Source organism: Ctenocephalides felis, unplaced genomic scaffold (assembly GCF_003426905.1).
Source record: "Ctenocephalides felis isolate EL2017-DRISC unplaced genomic scaffold, ASM342690v1 CF-g0.4_SCAFFOLD_01170, whole genome shotgun sequence".
Taxonomy (NCBI): Eukaryota; Metazoa; Arthropoda; class Insecta; order Siphonaptera; family Pulicidae; genus Ctenocephalides; species Ctenocephalides felis.
Window position 1 is genome coordinate 58,211,681 of NW_020537324.1, and position 21,388 is coordinate 58,233,068.

At 29.7% G+C, this 21,388-nt stretch overlaps 1 protein-coding gene across 1 annotated transcript; it reads left to right on the top strand.

The window, feature by feature from the left end:
* Nucleotides 1-284: 284 nt before the first annotated feature.
* LOC113367440 (elongation factor-like GTPase 1) lies at nt 285-17,662 on the top strand. The gene is made up of 3 exons (XM_026609049.1): nt 285-312; nt 596-780; nt 17,474-17,662. The coding sequence occupies exons 1-3, from the start codon at nt 285-287 to the stop codon at nt 17,660-17,662; spliced, it is 402 nt and encodes a 133-aa protein (XP_026464834.1).
* Nucleotides 17,663-21,388: the final 3,726 nt, after the last annotated feature.

Genomic DNA, 21,388 nt, shown 5'->3' on the forward strand with positions numbered 1-21,388 from the left:
ATATATATATATATATATATATATATATAAATATGTCATTATTAAGCTTTCAATTAGTTTTGCATTCATTTATTTACTAACTTCCCGTAGAGTAAGTTATTGTAATCGTCCAAAATTCGAAATTGAAAATTTTTAAATTTTTTCACGTTTTGAAGGTTTCTGAACATTTTGGCATACCTCCGCAAAAATGGATGTGTGTGTGTCTATGTATGGATACAATTTTTCGTTATATGTTAATATTATATATTATTGGTTGTATAATATAATAGTGGTTTACTAATATTATGGATTTTGGTGTATATTTTTACCATGGTAAGAAATTAAGCTAAAAATTTGAGATTTAACTAACAGTTAAAATTTAAGATGATTTATTTTACATATTTTGAAGATAGTTGTACATTATTACATTGATAATTTTCTTTATAATCGAAAAGAATTAATGTATTAAAACTTATAAATGAAATAAACATATTTTTAAAACTAAATTAAAACAATCATATAATGCAATTTCTAAGAAAAATTTAATAACATTTTTACGATAACAATAATAAAAATAAAATTCATTCCTGCTCTAATAAATATTTTTTTTTTTCAGGTAAACTGTACGCCGTGCTGGGCAGACGGCACGGACGCATCCTGTCGGGCGATATGACCCTAGGCTCCGGAAGTTTCGACGTGACCGCTGTGCTTCCGGTGGTTGAGAGCTTCCGATTTGCCCAGGAGATCCGCAAACAGACCAGCGGATTAGCTAGTCCTCAGCTTATGTTCAGTCATTGGGAAGTGAGTACATATTTTTTTGTTTTGATTTAATTCAGTTTTTACCTGCATGTGAATTTTCCTGCACTAAACGATTGCTTCTTTGATATTCTTTGGAACTCGAAAATGCCGTATTGTAGATTGAACGTTTCATTTTAGCATTTTCACATTATATTTCCTATAATAACACATAGTAATCATAGAGTCTATGTGTCAGACGCTGATAAATTCTACATGAGCAATTCTACATCAGACATGTATTTTTTTTTGTTACAATTTATTTTTATTAATCAAGACTTTAATATCTTATTTACAAAATTGATGTGAACAAAAAAAAATATACAAAAATACAAAAAAATGCAATAAATTGAATATAAAATGAAAAAAGTTGAAATAAAAATAAAATAAAAACAGTAATACAAAAATAATAACATAAATGAACTATGACGTGATGATGTATGCCGCGTACTACATCAGACATGTATGCCTGACATACGCGATTGCAATATATCGCGAAGAAAAGGTTTAATATTAGGGCTATGACAGTCATATATGTGTCACATAAAAATCGTGTTTTTCCAAGAGCTTTTTTCACAAACAAAATTTTTTCACAGTTTACTGCGTCTATGGGGTAAAAAGGACTAGGTTTCAAATTTTTGAAAAACAGCAAAAAAGAAAACATTTCTACAATGATGAATTAGCTGGGAGTTTTACTGAATATAGCCAGATAGTCGTTTGTTCGATATGTATTATTTGTTGTGATTTAATTGGTTTGGTTTTTACAATATAATTACTTAAAGTCAAACTGGACCTTTGTACTCCGTCGTACCCAATTAAGTTTGTTTGATACATTTTTAACTAATTAAATTTAAATTATTCAATAAAGTTCGCAAAGCCCATGTGAAAATTTGTCTGATATTATCGTGGCGATTAACGTGTTAATGACGTAAATTTTAGTATCTGCAAGCAAATATTTATTAGCTAAAGTTTTGATAAAATACTAATACGCTGCAAACAACTTTAATACACAGTAAACAACCATTTTCAATCTTCTAACAAAATTATTTATTTTCTACAACTTCATATAATTTGTAAATTGATTATTAAAGTTCAATTAAATCTCGTGTTATAAATGCTTTAATATTTTCAATTGCCATAAAATTAAAAGCAATTATACAACTTAATTATATGTAACAATTTTATTAAGCTCCCGACAGAGAAATTTATGTTTTTGCCCAAATATTCCACTTACTAATTTTATGTTTTTTTCTTGTTTCAAGTTATTCTGATTCGTTTGAGATCAAAAATTAGAAAAAGTGTATGTATGTATGTTAATCAAAATTTAATCAAAACGTCTAATAGGTAAATTTCAAAGATTTAAAAGCCATTAGTTGAAATTTGATAAGGATTCGCGGTGATTGCTTTTGCAAAAAGATTTTTCTTAGAATTTTCTTAGAACTTGCAGCAAACCGACAAAAAATTGACCAAAATTTTGCAAAAAATCTTAAACTGATTTCGAAAACTTAAAAAAAGTTCGGAAGACATCAGTTTTTGGTGAAGATCGTTCGGGCCATTTTTTGTTATTAATTTTTGAATTTTTTACCATTGGGGCTTACAAAAAGTGGTTCAATTATAATACTTTATTGAGGTTTGGAGTAGTGGATAGTGTCGGGTTAAATTCAAACTTCTAACGTGACATTTTGAAAAGTAGCTACATCTCCATTCACATTCATCCCGATTATTTACCCAAATTGAGAAGTGTTTGCAATTTGCATTAGGGAAAAATTTCACTCAGATCTAGTTAATCTATTTATTACTTAAAAAACTCTTATGTTCTACGGTTGCAAAAGTTTATTAAAGTTAAAATCTTTTCGTTTATAAGATATTTTTTCCATTTCTTGATCTTATCATCGATTATATTATTTGTATGCAGAGAAAATTCAAGAGGTGTCTCATCAAGGTTGTCAGTTTCTTTGAACTTAAGATATTAAGGTCTAAATGAAAATGTTTCGTTTAATCTTATACTTTGGGTCATACTATTATTGTACGAAGAATGCATTTATTTTCTCATAGTGACGACGGCTGAAAACTTTTGACAGTCATTCGATTGCACTTTTTTGCAATTAAATGCATCCTGCGTCGGTATTACTTAATCGAATTTGATTCCGGATATTGCTTCCATTATTTTCTCTTCGTACTTCTTATTGTAATTGCTGTTAGAGCAAAATTTATGCTGATTCAATATCCTGTGTTTCAACGAACAATCACGATTATTTGCTATAATGCAATATCTGTATACGTCATGTTTGTTTTCTTACCGCTTTTTGTTAAAATGAATAAATGAGTATCTAACTTTTTTGCATGGTAAGATTTTCTTGAGAACATATGTAATATAACATATGGGTACGACGTTTTACTAGAGTTAAGTTCTTTTCATTCAAATCGGTTGATCCGTGCGCTCGAAAACGTGGACGAAAAATTGTATTCATACATACATACATACACACACATCAATTTTTTCTGAGGTATGCCAAAATGTTCAGAAACCTTCGAGACATGAAGAAATGTAAAAAATTTCAATTTTGATTTTTGGACGATTACAATAACTTGCCCCAGGGAAAGTTGAAAAAAAAAGAAATGACATACTTAAAAAGTTAGTAATTAGTGCGTTAGTTTTGATTGTTGTAGCGATGTACCAAGTGTAATAGATCACTGCTTCAAGTGAGTTAGGGGTGCGGGTGACCTTTCTTTCTCATGAATTTTATTTCTGTAATTTTTGGCACTCGGTAAACACATGGAATTGAAAAAACGCAAGTTTTGTTTCTCTATTATAAAAATTCCTCAAGCAATTTAATAAACGTCTTGCAAGAGAAATGCTAAAACGGTCGTCTCAGTTATGACATACGTCGAAAAGAACTCGTCAATTTCGATAAGTGCTGCAATAAAACTAAATAATTTACCTTGCCAGACAAAATAATTTACCTTGTCGAATTTTTGTATGCATCTCTAATGAGCCATTTGCAGAATTAATCGTTGCTTCCGGTGCAATAACTGTAAGCAAAGAATTTATTGCTTACGATGACGCCGAATACGGAACCGACATTTGTTTTGGGAAAGGGCTGGTAGACAATATTTACGAGTAATAAGTTATAAAGATAGTAAAGAAAATTTTAAGTTATCATAAACATGAATATTGTGATTGTAAACACAGAAATGGAATATAAGAAATAATTTTTTTTTATACATTCCTATTTGTACATCAATCGGAGCTTCCTTGCTATGAGCTGTTGTGCTCGAACTTTTCCTTCTATATGGGTAGAAAATTGCAACCCAATGTTTAACCAAATTATATTTGATAGATTCTAATATTGCTATTAAATAATATAATTTAATTTAAAACGGCCATGAGCACGAAGGGCTATTTTTACTTGCAAGCAATTGTTATAATCAAAAATATAAAAAAAATAAAAAGACATCATTAGAACAAATTATAAAAATAGTAGAATTGAATATAATTTAAAATTTAATCCTAGTGAATTCCCATTTTTGTAAATATATTCATGTAGTGTTTAATAGTTCCATTAAATATAATTCAACAATAACACAAGGCATGAGTAATCAATCATGTGAAGGTTAATACTTCCTCAATTATCAATAACGAAGCAAATGAAATCGTCATGTCACCTTTGTTTACAATAATCATTTTAGTAATAAAGATCATTTTAATTATGCTTGTAATTATTACTTCTAATGATGGGATAGAATACAATAGTTAAATCCTCATATATCGCAAGTAAAGAACCATACCTAGCATGAAAAAAGGTACATTTTCCCAAAATTCATTTTTACAAAATCTGTTACTGCTCACTCACAAAACTTTTAAAACTAATAAATATTGATTTTACACAATTTTTCAGAAGTATTTCGCAAATGTGACAATATTATATATGTAATTAAATAAAGCTAATAAAGGGTGTTATTTAAGAGCATTAGCTAATAAAGAAGTTTTTTAGAATGGAGAATAAATTTACCGATTTAATGTTTGTTGTAAGTTTCTGTAAGTTTTATATTTTGGCTCTTTCAAACTCGTTATTAAGTTTTATTAATTAATAAAAAATATACCGAGATATTATAATTGTAATACCTATTTGACTACTAGAATGCATACCATTTGAACATTAAAAAAGCGTCGGCAAGGTGTAAATTATGATGATTAAAAGTATAATTTTGTTGTGTATGGCGATTCCCAGTTTAGTACTGATATTGAGTTTCTTGTGTAAATTAATCTTGAAATTCTCTGTTAATCAAGCATGGTTATTCAAAATAGAAAAGCATTAGACACATCGGATGTTCAAGTGTTTAAAGGCTTATCGTAAGTATGTCGAATCTTTATCAGTCCCAATATTTTAGCAGCGGATGCCCACGCAATATGTAAAACAGAGATCGTTCTAAAAATACATTTCTTGATATTAAACTGAATTGCAATGGGATACTGAAATTGTAATTTATAATACCAAACAAATGAGCAAAGGGTTGGTAAAACTTTGGGAAAAGAAATTTTATCTAAATCTTTACTATTGAGTGCTTATCATTTGATATTTCGCAGAAAATAGTTGTAAGATCTGTTCGAATAAGAACAAGAAGAAATTAAAAGTTCCCGATATGTCTTAATAATTAAATTTCAACCGTTTATTTTGCAAAAAAAATTATAGGTCTACCAAATGCGAATCAGTTTTAAAAATTTAATAAAGAATAAAATGTTGCCCCACACATCTTATTATCACATATAGGAAGATTTATGCAATTTACCTTAAAGCGAAATTAAAACTAGTTTCTTAATAAGTATGCATTATCTATTTGTTTCTCTATCATATACCTATTATTTTATCTTTCAAAATAATTCTAGAACCTCGTTATACAAAGTATATGAGAAAAACTTTATTTTATTTCGTATAAACTTTTTGGATCATTTGCGAAATAGCAAAGCTGGTTCATGCCAAATTAGAACCAATCAATCAGATGCAACAAGCCATCGGTAATTTAACTCAGCGCACCTGAGTATGAATATATCTTTGATCAGAATTCTAAAAATGCTTTAATACATGGCATGCTTTTAATTTAGATTATTTTTTTAATCAGATCTGGTGAACACTTAATAAAGTGTGTTTGATGTTTACTCAGAATTCGGTATCAGAGCAAGAATATCTGACATGCACGATTACCGTCGGACGATTATATTAACTTAATTCTTACTTGGAAATTTGTTTTCTTGGAGCAAAATGCAACCTCGAAGGAAAAGATTGCTGCCTTGTACCTGCTCGGCATGTTGGCATCTTTAACGCGGATACTAAGAATAATGTCGCGATCTGACTCGGAATTATTAAAACATTTTTAACATCCGTCGTTAAATGATCATAAAATAAAATAATGTGAAGCATACGGTGAATTTTTACTTTTAGTATCTACGTAACCAAGTAACACATATTTGATGACTAAAAAATGAATCATTATTAGATAATCGTATATATTAACACTGATTTACTGATCCTAGATAGACTACAAGGATTTTTCGCATTTTTCTATAGAGAAAAGTCTAAGCATTACAAATCAAAAATTGTAAATTAATACCTTTTTCTGTACTTTCATAATGCAGAATATATGTATCACTGTCTACTTCATACACTAAATTTTATCTCTATAGTTAACTAGTGGTGTATGGTATCGTGCCTCAAAGCAAATTGCTGGAACTTCCAGTACCGTAATGAAATATTCGAGTAATATTAAATATTTTTAAATAGATCATTATAAATACTATAACCTATATATCTTTACAGAAGAATAAATAGAAAAAATTTAATCAATCGAATTTAAAATGAAGGACATTGTCTAATATTTATAAGAATTATATAAACTGAATAGCAAAGTTGAAATTATTTATTTGAAGTATATAAGTGAGTTTTAGAACTTTAACTAGAATTAAAATTAAGATTCGAATTATTTTTGATATTCGATATAAGTTTTGTGAATTTAAAAAAAATGAAAAAAAAATCCCACAAACAATCGTTTTGTCAAAACAAGCAGAAAGTTTTTTGGATCATTGAAATCAGATGCTACGTTCTCTCAAAAACTCGATTTCTATTTTCTGCACTCTTTGCTCCCTATATCCGAAATGTGTCTATGCCAAAAACTATTCAGTACATCTCCCAATAGCAATCATTCAGATTGGTTGATCCGTGCGCCCAAAAACGTGGACAAAAAGTTGTATCCATACATACGTACACACACACATCCATTTTTTCTGAGGTATGCCAAAATGTTCAGAAACTTTCAAAACGTAAAGAAATGCAAAAAAACAAATTTGATTTTTGGACGATTACGATAAATCACCCTACGGGAAGTTAAAAACAACTTTAACCAAGTAAATGTGTTACATTTACCTAAATTAGCTGATGAATTCTTATAAACAATCAATATCTGATATGCATAGGTGATTTTTTAGCCTAAATTGTGCTTAAATTTATTTTTCTGTATTTCTGGTTGTTTGTGGTATAGTTTTAAAAAATTTGTATTATCTTTATTTATATCTTAATAACACGATTTTTAACAACAACCAATTTTCGAAAAATTATTGCCTTGTATTGAGTTTTTATTTGGGCATTAAATTGATTAGTCATTATTTACATTCACATACTACAGCTCTCATAAATAATAATAATAATAAGTAGTCTTCTTAAAGGCTGGTTTTTTCTCTTCGCGGGTAAGTCATCAGCCATCTGCATACTTCGTCTTCCCAAGAATATGATCTTACTTTTGTATTGTTACTGTGAAATGGTGCTTTTTAAAAAGTTTCTCTTATTTCTTATTTTACTTTTGGATATTTGCTAAGACGTGCTGATTAGATTTTGGAAAAGGCGGGTTTAGCCGTTTCGGAGATATGGGGAAAAAGTGCTAATAATGGCAGTATTTTAAAACGGAGCATCTGTTTTTAAATTTTATTTCTGTTAATCATGTAAGACGAGTAGAGTAAATAAAAGTAAAGCCAAAATCAAAAAGCAATATCAACAACAAAATTTCTTTTCGACTGTTTCATTGTGATGTCTTCTAATTCTATTCGTGAATTATTCAAGAAACAGAGTAATAATAGATAATTAATAGCAACATGTTTTTCCTTCGTGCCGTTAATTTTTTATCTCAAAAAATCTGTGACTTTTCCAGTTAAAAGTCGGTTATATGCCACGAATGATTTACTGTCAATGAGACACATTTACTTATATTAGTCTTTTCCTTCTGGCCGGAATCTCGGTCGTTTTAGTTCTGTGTACGTGGTGAACACACGAGAGCACGAGGGCACCCAACCAGCATCTCTCTGGTAGAATATAAGGATCGAGATGGTAAAAAACACATAATTTATTGTTGTTATGTAATATTTTTTTGTGTTATTTGTTGTAACGTTCAGCCGTCCCGCTCCTTTTCACGGCGTATTGGTTACTTCGAATCGCGTCGCCTTTTGAACAGAAGCAAATCAGGCTTCTTCGCCTACGGTGATTTGCTGAACGGATATTAATTTTTTATTGTCGAATTGGAAGTAACAAATTTTGGCAATTAGTTGAGTGAATTGATCAGTTTTTACTTTATGGTCATGATGATGGCCAAGTTTCTTGCATCAATTTTTGAGTCATTCAATTGTTTGAAGTAGCGTAATCACATATTTACCAAGAAGTTTAATCTGGCCGATTATAAACCGCGTATGTTTAATATTATATTTTTAATAAAATAGATAAAATAGTATACCCTTTTAATGGAAACTGCTTGTCTGGTAGTAATTATTGCGTTAACTTTGATTCGAGTCGTTTAATAAACGAATATGATAGTATATTGTTTTGGAAACTTGTTACCAAATCTGAAAAGGGGGGGCATTAATCACATGATCGATTTTCAAGGATTTTTAAGACCCCTCTTTCCCTCTTGGTGAAACATGGTGATATTTAAATTAACCCCCCTCCCCCACCGAAAATCACATGTATTTGTAATACCTAGAAAAAAACCTAAAATTGTTCGAATATTATGGAAAAATTTTGATTATTTTTTTTAATTTTTAATTTTTTTTAAATTCAGTTAAAACATAAATACACCAGCCCGCACGTGATAGTTTGTAAATTTATGTCAAATCTTACCCCCCTTTTAGGTCTCAGGTGATTAATGGACGGCCCCAAAGTATGAAGGATAAAGTAGGTAAACTTGAAAATAAGAATCACAAAACCATTTTTCCCAATTTAGAAGAGAAATCACACCTTAAATTACTAGTATGTTATTGTCAAACATTAATGAAGGGCAGTTAACGAAATAACAATGAAAGTTTTTAGATGCTAAAATTCTAAAAGACGCGAATTTTCTGCTGTTTATACCGCAATTTTTGATATATTACTAATAGAAAAAGGCACTCGGAGTTTTTATTAAAACCACAAAAACATGTACTTTTTCTTGCTATAATTTATCTTTTTGTCAACCTTCTAATAACTAAGGTCGCCATATTTTTCAGGTCAAAACGGGGACGGTAATTTTTAGTTGTGCTAATCCGTGAAGGGAGAGGGGGTATTTCAAAATTACAAATACTATTTAGGAATGCAATAAAAATCCGTCTCTTTTGAACTAGTATTTTTTTTAAAATCATGATTACTGTCTAAAAACTTTGTTATTCGACTATAGGTAATTTTTTATCGTATAGTTTTAGATCTATATGTTTGTTAAACTTTAAAACTAAAAATAAAATTTTGTTCAATTTTTTTCATAATTATTTAAAAATAATTAGCACCTATTCCAAGGCAGTCAAGAAGTTAATTTTCTTATTTTTTATGAAAGTTCAGAATTATGAATGTGAAAGGCTATTTTAACCCGCCTTTTTCATATAAGCATACTAGTTGTACATAACATTTTCATATATTTGATGGGTAGTTATAATTTTATTATAAAGTAAGAGCGAAGATTCAATTTACACCTATACTTTTCGAAAACCCGGGACAAAAGATACAAATATGTTTTTTAGAAAAATCCGGGACACAAGCTGGAAATCTGGGACTGTCCCAGCCAAACCGGAACGTATGGTCACCTTATAATAACGCAACTGTGCACACAATTTGATTTTCAATTTTTATTATTAAAATAATAAAAATTATGCGATCAAAATTAAACAACCAAAGTGGTAGCTTGAGACAAATATTGCAATTATTAATTTTTCACGCGAAAATGTATATTTTAGATGTGTTTCTAGTACTATAGTTAGTTCATAAATGTGATAATATTTTACTCCAAACTATAGTTAGCTTAGAAAATGTGATAATATTTTTCTCCAAAGTGAATAATGCAAAGTTTTCTTACAAGATTGTGAAGTTCGTATGAAATTTCTATTATATTTTATTAAAAGTGTCACCTACGCCAATTCGTACCTGAGCTCATAAGAAATTCAACCAAACAAATGAAAAAAGCGATAAAAAACGTGTCCCTTAACTCAAGAAAACTAATTCCACCTGGCTACCGAAATACGCTTCACCGCAACACGCGCCTCGCTCTCGCCGCGCACCTCGCCCCGCCAAAGTCAATCAGTCAACAGGGATGGCCATACTTTCGATTGGGAAGATATCGATTTTTAAATGTTTTAGTGAACGATTGGAGTAATATTATGTTACAAATTGTTGTACTATATATTTCCGAAACAGTTATCAAATGGTGTAGTTGTAATATTTTGTCAACATAAAGATGTCAACTACTTTATCATTTTTGAATTTATATTTTGTAGAATGTTATGAGCTATTTCATTGAGCTTCTCATCGCCCATTTTTTAATGTTACAAATACCAAAGATAAATGCAATATTTCTGTATATTAATAACACGTAACATAAATACAGCATGTCTACCTGTTATAAAAGATTGTACTGATCTGATTATACATATTTTCAAATACTAATTTTATATCCCCACTTTGATATAAGGAATATCTGTCACGTTGATTTTTTTATTTATTTCTTTTTTTAATAACAATTAGAACATTAGTTATATTCTATGAGCAATTTGGTTTACATTAATATATACTTATAATATATATTATAGTTATCCCTGTGGGTATGTACGATTCGATGCAATTTTACTAGATTAAGTTAACTGACCATAATTTTTTTTAGTCTTCTCGTTTCTCGTGTATGGAGCAGCGGAGTTACTAGCGGATTAGGGTGATTTTCTAATTTTTGATGATGATTAGTCGATTTTATTTTTATGAAGTACTTAATATATAGCACCTTCAGATCCTCATGTAGAGTTTTATTGCTCACAAACCACGGTGCACCAGTCATAATTCTTAGTTTTGATTGGGTCCGCTGTGCCAATGCCAAAGCTCTATTCCATATGACCAGATAGGTAAACATTGATTGAACTGATGTTTTGCTAGAGGGTATTTTGGACATAAATGCTATTTGCTCGTTATTTTCAGCCCAAATTACACCATAATATTTTACTAATTGTATAGTATACGTCCCGAGTTCCGAGTTGGTCGAAAAAGTTCTGAATTGCACCTTACGTCTTGGATTTTTCTAAAACCCGGAATCAGATTTCTCATCTGAAGTGATTTTGATTGTATCCTTAAATAGTATTTGTTATGCCTCATTTTTATAAAAATATAAGTTAAAATAATCTCTCCCAGTTCTACTACAAATTCTCGTTCTGGATTTGGTATAAACAATATAGTCACCTCAATTTTACGAAACGGTAGAGTAGAGCGGGCACAAAGGTTCAATTTGACTTTGAGCAATTATATTGTGAAAATCAAATCAATTATATCACAACAAATAACACATGTCAAACAAACAACTATTTGACTATGTCCAGTAAAACTCCCAGCTAATTCATTATTGTAGAATTACTTTTTCTATTTTTCAAAAATTTGTCATGTGGCTCTTTTTACACAAAATAAGGAATTAAATGGGAAGGCCAGAGGCAAAAAGGTCCAATGTCGTATATTTAATTTTAAAGAACTGAGCCTTCATTATGTATTTCGCCAGAAATATTCATCTGATTTAATTAGTTTATCTCTTGTAAAGTCGCTATTTTTAACTTAATTTACTTTTTCATTTATTGTTTTTTTATTGCTTACACCTTTGCCAGGGTAAAGGTTTTGTTGGTCCTTTTTACCTTGTTAATTCAAACATAGCCGTTTATCTCTCGATAGCAACGTCGTAAGAATCAATGTGATGGCTGGTTATACATCTTCCCTCTACTTTCAAATATTGTTGTTTAAAAATTCTTAACTTTACTTGTTTTTGAGATGTTGGTGGTGGACCTTTTTACCCGCTGATCTTTAAGCTCCGCTTTACCCTATTTATCATTTGATTATGATGGATCTCGTGATATTGATCATATGAAAAACAAAGCATATTCGAGATGATTGTTTTACGTTTTTTAAATCCAGAACTGTAACATCGAACTTCTAAAATGAAAATTTAAAAAATATTGCCTAATTATATAAAAATATGCTGAAATTCATTATTTTTTTCTAATGTATGCCTGTAATGTATGTAAATGCTTGGGAAAAGATATCTCCACGTATCTTTTACTCTAATTTAAGGGAGGAATGCTACTGTGCGTTTTTCCAAAGATTATTTACTAATTTAACTGCAGACAACTGAAAATTTTTGTAAGATAAGCTAACAGTTTTACTTTAGGTTATCCATCAGACAGTTGTAAATTATATGATGAAATAAAAAAACGAAAAGATATCCAGAAGTTTTCATTAATGAGTTTTTTGCGATTAACTTGTTTAGAGAAAGTTCATAAATATTACAAAATTGTGCTAAATAAATTAAAATTACCTCATTCTGTTTATTGTTGAATTGAAATGCTTTGTATATGTATATGTAAATGGTTCTGTATATGTATCTGCTGATTTTTAATAATTTTGCAGCAAAACATGCTTTCAGTTGCGTATATTTTACATGACAATGTAAATTGGTTTTTAATTAATTGTACAATTATTAGCGACAATACTAATCAGTTGTGATGAGTTTGTCCATCTCTGTTAGGCCATTTGAATGCTCGGCTTATCGGTTCTCTTGTGATTTTAAATACGTTAGTCCGATCAGAGATTTTCTCTCCTGCCGATAGCTTCTGGGCTTGTGCATCGGCTTCTGAATTGTGGCTGCCGTACGACGCGACGCGTTCCTCTGCCTTATTGTTGTTATTCTTTTACTTTTTTATTATTTTTTTATTTTTTTTATTTTTTTTACTTTTTCATCTTCTTTCGTCTTCTCTCGTCCTTCTTTCTGAATCCATTATAATATTTATGAGAGTGGCAGCACTCGGTTATTCTTTCTGGTTATTACCATCTGGCTAACACATCCCAAGTTTCAGCGATCTCTCTTGCAGTTTCCTTTTATTGAGACGCAGACTAATATGATTTGTAGTGAGAGACGTAACGCGTTTTTATCATCGATTTTATGATCATTTCAAGCCTTAATTAATTGTTTTCTTTAGAGCGAAGGGAAAAAATGTATCTTTAGAATTCCGTTCTCGGATCATCATTAGCAGTACGGTTTTGTTTGTTATATTGCTGCAGGATTCATAAACACACACACACACACACACACACACACACATATATATATATATATAATATATATATATATATATAATATATATATATATATAATATATATATATATATATATATATATATATATATATATATAAATTGGAGATGCTATATTATCTATACCCTTCAATAATCAGGCTTATTTTAGATTATTGTTTTGTAGTCTGGTTTTCTGAACAGAACAATCAATCAATAGGCTGAATTAGGTGTCATAAAACTAGTTATAAATGGTATTTTTCCTTGAGCAAGTTGCATCAACTTCTAAATGTGTAAATATTTGACTTAGTCAATTCAGATTTAGCAACTTTTAAAACTGTGACGATACAATTTTCAATTGTTTATTTCGAAATTATAGTTAACTTCAATTTCATTCATTCAATTCAATTTATTCAACACATTTCATTCTACCCACATATTATAGAAATGTATTTTATTTAAGTGTGCACTTCAATGCACCAAAAGAGCACTTTTCATAGGCTTGTAATATTTTTTTAGACTTTAGTTTCTTTTTTGACCATCAACTCTACGATACGATGTTTTATCAAATTCATCGAAGAAGAGATTTTCAAAATTAAATTACTGACTCCTAATTTCTCTATAATTTATGAAATATTATTACCAGAATTGCCAAAAGGCAATTTAGTTTATTTAAAGTATAGCAATTTATGCTTGTTTTTATAATTTTTTCAGAGATTAGTAAAATTATTAATACTCGACAAAACTCATTTGTAGCAAACATAAATGAGTTATTAATATATGATACTGATTGTAATATTCATATAAATAAGTTGATGATATGGTTATATGGGTATGAATGAATACACTTGCATACCTATACCTATATACCTATATATATCCCAGAACTTAACGTCAAGCCAAAACGAGGTGATAGTGTTGACTTCAACTGTCCTGAAAAAAAATAGGAAAAAAATTCACGTTACTTGGAAATCATTAGCTTTAAAGTAAAACTTAGCGCTTTGGTGAAATAATGACAATTTTTTGGTGATTATGGTTAATTATTATTAAATATATAAATGTGTTATTCATGTTTGTTTGAGTTGTTTAAATTTAACCGTCACCGTGCCCAACATTTCTAAGACCGCACTAAAAAAAATAACACGATTGCCCCTAAGTTTACAAGATTTTTTCTTAATCTGTGAATTTAATTATGTATTTTAAAAACGGTCGAGTTTGAGAGGCCCTCCATCAAAAAAATGTACTAAAGTCTGTTGACAAATTTCATCAAAAGTTAGCGCATTAAATCAGGATAATGAAATCGTTAAATACTTAAAAACTTTATTATTGAAAAATTTCGAGAAAAAAACAAAAACTTAAATATAACACTATAAAGGCCAACGCATTTCGCTCATTTTCAGTTCATATGTTTTTCCCTCGCACATTCAAGCTTGCGCTCATACTAGCGTTTCTCAAACTTATTTCTTCCAACGCCCCCTTTAAAGATCAAAATTTTTAGCGTCCTCCTACGAATTTTTTTTCTATCTATATTATCTCTAAAAATCCTTTTTTTAATTTTAATAATATAGTTATAGTGCGCTATATTACTTGCTGTAACCTTACATTCTAAATTAAAATTTTTTACCAGTGATAGCAAATAAAACGCTACTTAAAACAATACTTACATTTAATAAAATTTAGTTAGAAGCCTCTTATTGCCCCCCTGGATATTACAATCATCCACCAGGGGGCGATATCGCCCACTTAGGAGACAGTTTGGCTTATACATAAATGTGAGATTATTGTGAGTAAGGGGCAAATTCTCTGATATAAATATATAAATAATAGACCGTAATATAGCGTTGTTATGGCAACGCTATGTTACGCTTCTTTCTTGGTACTAAAATCTGCCAAAATGCTATGTATTTGCTGTGCAGTCAAACGTTTTAGCATTTTGGCAGATTTTGGTTACAGTCTATTTCACAGGAGATTTGGCTTCTGAAATGCACTAGAAAAAATTATGTCATTTTTAGGTTTTCATTTTTTAAACCTACACCAAGGTTTATGTACCAAGTCGCATCTGGACTTGATACACTAGAAAGTCGTAAACTAAAGAAAGTGCTTTTAAGTTATCAACATGGATTTAATATATATATATATATATATATATATATATATATATATATATATACGATATTTATTCATTTTATCTTGTTATAAAGTGTTTGCGTCGAAATATGCGCACCCACACCGTTCTGATTATAAACCAGGCTAAGCCCTCTGGCGCGTCCGCAGCCTCCCACACTAGAAATCTGGTCTCCATAGTGCGTACGATTATTACTAAATAACCTTTAGATTTAATTTAAATTACTGGATACTGTATAATCCTGTTTTACCGATGAAAAGGTGATAAAGTAACATGCATTGCGATTTGCACATTCTGTTCAATGCTCAGATTTATAACTCATATTTATTATTTTTACCTATAGTACAACTAAATAAAACTAGATTTTATGTTTGTGATATTGAAATAGCTGTTTTTAACACTTGCACATGAATATAATTAGGGCACATATATCAAATAAACTTCAATTCAATTACAAATCTTCAAAATTACAATTTTCCACCTTCACCTGTGGTTACAACATAAGGTAAGGCGGGGCACAAAAGTCCAATTTTTCATTAATTATGCTTAAGTCTGTACAACTATGAATATAGATTTAGTTTCGCATTTTATCGAGATTTAACATGTGCATTCAAAGTCCTTTAATCCGGCACCCAACTATTCAGAATACCCAATAGACCGGCATTTTTTCAATTTTTTTTCAAAACTGTGCCTTTATAGCGAATAAAAACGTAAGAGGGCTATTAGAACGTTCTCGGGGTAGTTCGGAATCATTCGGAAGGTAAATTCCGTTGTGTCTAGGTTCATGATCAAAGTATGTTCTACGAAATACGTAGCCTTTACTTTCTAAAAAGTATTCGGTTGTTCTTTTAAGTTAGTCTCCTGAACCCAAAGGCACAGTGCGCATATATCAGCAGATTTAACCATCTGTGTAGTGACCATGTTTCCAAAACTTGAACAAGATTTAAGTTTTGTTTAGGAAAACATTAAAAATTAGTAGTTAATAGTACATTGTTGTATATTTAGTATATTACACCTAAACATATCTACTATGACGACAATTACTAAAATTGACAAATTTCGTACATTATTATCAGATTTTATTAAAAGTTCAAAAAAATTACTTGAGAGATAACTTATCATTCAGTTTATACAACAAGAAATTTAAGAGTCCTGTCTAAGAAATTATTAAAAATCAGTAGTTAATAGTAGATTGTTGTTTTTATTATGTTATACCCAAATATGTCTACTATGACAGCTAATGCTAAAACCAACAAATTTTGTACTTTAGTATCAGATTTTACTAAAAGTTCCAACAAAGTACCTAGGAGATTCAGTTTACACTACAAGAAATTTATGAGTCATGTTTGAAAAATTATTAAAAATCAGTAGTTAATAGTAGATTGTTGTGTTTTTAGTATGTTATTCCCAAATATAATATGTCTACTATGACAGCAAATGCTAAAATCAACAAATTTTGTACTAGTATCAGATTTTATTAAAAGTTCCAACCTAGGAGAGAACGTATTATTCTGTTCACCCGACAATAAATTTATTAGTATTGTTTGAAAAATTATTAAAAATCAGTAGTTAATAGTAGAATGTAGTAATTTTAGTATGTTATACCTAAACGTATCTGCTATGCCTTGTTATTCAGAAGAAGAGAAAGGAAAACACGTAACACTAATTTTCAATCAGAAACTAGAATTCGTCTAACGCCTAGAATTTTTTGTTAAAAATTTACAAATATTTCATTCTAATGAATGTAAAATAAGCTTTGTTGTTTGTATTTCCTACTAATTTTTAACCTAATTGTTTTTATAATTACCGCCCGATAGTCCGGAATTTTCGACAGTCCGACACAGGGCTCAATCTAACAATAAGAGCAAGTAATTCTACTGTATTATAATAAATCTAAATTTCTTAAGTTATCATTATGAGTTTTTATAATCTACTATATTTCTAATGCACAAAATAATACTAATAATATTTACAATTAAAGATTATAGATATTGACCCTTACTGGGTCCCTTCGACGGAGGAGGAGTACCTTCATTTTGGCGAAAAAGCCGACAGCGCAAATAGAGCAAGAACTTACATGGACGCTGTTCGCAGGAGGAAAGGGCTGGCAGTCGAAGAAAAATTGGTAGAGTTTGCTGAAAAACAACGAACACTATCCAAGAAGAAGTAGTTATTGTCTAACTTAAATTATAACGTTATTGATTATTATTTTATTACTCGTAATCATTGCCTTATTGGATTGTAAGTGTGTACCTTGTAATATTCTATTTCATAACTTCATAATATCAGTTTAGTTTCGAGGGACTCAAAAATGAATTTAAGTGAATTTAAAATTAACTCAATTTTAAATTTTCTATTATACATATTAACTATAACATATATGTAATACGTAACACTAATTTTTCGTGAATTATGGTATAAACGTTTTCTTTATCCCATGTATTGTTCAAAAAATATTTTTAAATATTACGTCGAAAAGGAAATAAATAAAATGAACTTCTTTAAACATATTTTTGTTTATAAGGCGAGTTAATAAAGAAGAGAACTGACAAAATTAGGAAGTCCTCAGAAGCAGATCCGATTTTGTTAATATTTTTTTCTTTTTTAAATATTATTATTTAAATATTATTTTTAGAAATCTTTCAGGGGGCGAAATAATCATTGTTATTGTTTAAATAATACATATACTATTTATGTGAAGAAATAAATTTTTCAGTGGTTTTCTTTGAATAAAAAAGTGATTCGTTCATTGATTTTCGTGGTAAGAATAATTTATCATAAAAGTTCAGTTGTCCAGCAACAGTTATACAGAAAATTTTTATGTTGAAAAAATATTTCCATCATATTAATTCATTATTATACTTATTATACTTATTATACTTATAACTTATATTAACTATTTTATTAAAAACAATAGTTCACTTTTTTTTTCAAGAGAATTACACAAAAACTTGTTTCCTTACACAATACATACATATTGTTTAAACAATAAAAAAATAGTTCTCTGTTTGAAATATTTGTTTTGACTCGACTAGTAAGATTGCGAATGAAGTGAAAAAGTGGTATGTGGTGTTCGTGCGTAAAAAATTTATATATACATTTTTTCGGTTCAAATTTTCTAGTTGAAATATATTTAAAAAAATATTGGCATTCAAAACATTGCCAATGAAAAATCCGGGATAATCCGGTACAAAATACCTAAAACCGGGGCAAATATTGCTTCTAGAAAAAGCCGGGACGCAAAGCGGAAAATTGGGGCTGTCCCGGCCAATCCGGGACGTATGGTCACCTTATTACATGGATCTCATAGGTAAATTTTAAATAATTTTTTAAAAAATTTTATTAATAACCATCAATATTTGTGTATATATATAGACACTATTTTATTAATTTTGCTTGTAAAACTCAAATTTTTTCATTATAGGAAATTCTAAGAATCCAGTGAACACCAAGGAATAATGAACAGAACATCATCAGTTTCAAGTAAGTTTTGCATCATTTTATTTATTGTTATAATTGTAATGCGCTAAATATGCAAATCATTATGTAATTTCCATCATTTGAAAACACTGCGCGACAAAAATGGCATTTATTGGCATCCTCGAACTTTATCTACTTAGGATTGAACGTTGATTTCAAATATACCTTCCGTTTTTCCGGAACAGCTCCAGTTTATGATTATTGCAGTTTAACGAATAAATAAGAGTTTTATCGGCTGTTTTTGGTATGGCTTCGACTCTAAGACGTTGTTTGCATAATACAGATAGTTTTTGTTACATCTGTGGTTAAAATGTTTTCGACAAATACCGGAAAGTCGAACTACGTAATGACATCGTATTTCAACCACTTTAAAACTGAATTACGAAACAAAGATAAAGCATGGGTTCTTCGTACTATATAAAAAATTATTATCTAGATGGAAACAGAGATGCTATAATTTCAATACCCCCGTTATTTAGAAAAAAACTTCAGATACACCACGACCATTGTTTTTTTCTGTATGGTAAATATCAATGAAATAAATTCAGGAAATAGTTGCAAAGGGCCATAAAAGACAACGTGTACTTACAATCAGCTACGCTACCCCTATCCATGCTAATTATGAACAACCTAGAACGTCAACAACTTCTGTTTACCATGTAATGGATGTGGAAACCAACGTTAAAAGCGAAGACAGGAATAAATGAAAACTGATATATTTGATGTAAGTAATTGATTTGAATTTAAAACCCGCACTCTACTTGAAAAAATCTTGGAGATATTAGCAAAGAGCTGAGCGAGAGTATCCACCAAGACATCAGGACTTTGGAGGAGCGATATCAAGGAAGGTGGGACTTCCACAGGATGGGTGACAAATGTTGGAGCTTATGACGAAATCAGTCAGGCCTTGCCACGCTCCAAAAATTAATAATAAAGCTTTTGAAGGCGTAAAATAAAATATGTTGATTATTTTATTGTAATTTGAGGTAAAACTGGAACATTGGCATATCTCAAAAACTAGAGCGATTAGCAAATTTCTGTTACTGTTTTTGGAATCAGCGTCCTCGAATTACTTAACAATCATTATAACATCTCAGGAAAAAAAAATAGTGTCGTGCAGTTTCATTATAAACATTAAATAAAGCGAGGCTGCTGCAAGGGATTCGAATATGTACCAAAACAGTCAATTTGATATCATGAAATTAGATTGTTAGAAAAATAATGAGGGCTAGCATTTTTAAAAAAAACGGGGGGTGCAGTACAAAAAGGTTGGGTACCACTGAGCACTTTCATATAGGACGTAGTTCTTGCGTTCTTGCTTCGTGATTGGTCCACGTGCCGCCGGTTGACGTGTAAACTGTCAAACACAACTGTCACTCAGTAAATCTGAAATCAGTACTGCTTCTTTATAAATATTGTTTCATTGAATGTCGATTAATGTATAGATTTTGTATGTTAAAAAGTAAAATGAAGTGTTTTCTGATACTCCTGTTTTGTGGAATAACACTCGGAAAAGATGCAACAAAATCTTCTACGTTCATTGCTACGAATGAATGGCAAGTGTAAAAGAAGGTTAGGAATATTCAAATGTATATATATGTTAATATAGACTTATTCATATTTTATTTATTATACATTATATATATATATATATATATACATATTATATATATATATTATATATATATATATATATATGTGTGTGTGTTTCCCAATATAAAGCTCACATAAATCCATAACAATAGAATTCTTGTGCTTGTATTTCTAAAACATCATTTAATATTTATTATTGTAGTCATTTTTTTTAAATTTGATACTTCTCATGCTGCTACAGAATGATTTTCTAAAAGCATATTTATTTAAAGGCAAGTGATTCCACAAGGGTTGCATATTCGAATAAACCTCAGTACAGGATATTAAAGGAAGCAAACTACTACGTGTTGAGAATAAATCAAATGCTTTATAAATCACCAAAAATGAAAATATTGAGAATGAATCTAAATTTAATAACCAAGAATTGAAAGAAGCTTTGCAGAATATAAAAAATGAGAATCCAATCACACGATGAGAAATTAAAACAGAAATTTCGAACAATGGAAGAACTGAAAGACCTAATGAAAAATAACAATGTACAGGTTAAAACTGAGTCAGAAAATTATTATTAAATTACTTCAGGAGTATAAAGATTTAGAAGTTATAACAGATGTAAACATCGATAAAGCTTTGTCAATACTCAAGATCTGGAATATCTTGTTCATAAATTTGATAATGGACTGGAGTTCTTAAAGCATGGAGGTATAGAGTTTAATCGTAATACCAAATTTGGACAATATAACAGATGAAATCACATGCAAACACGGAACTTGTAGCAGCTTGTATGCAAAACAATAAAAAAGTTCAACAGTTAATTTTTGAA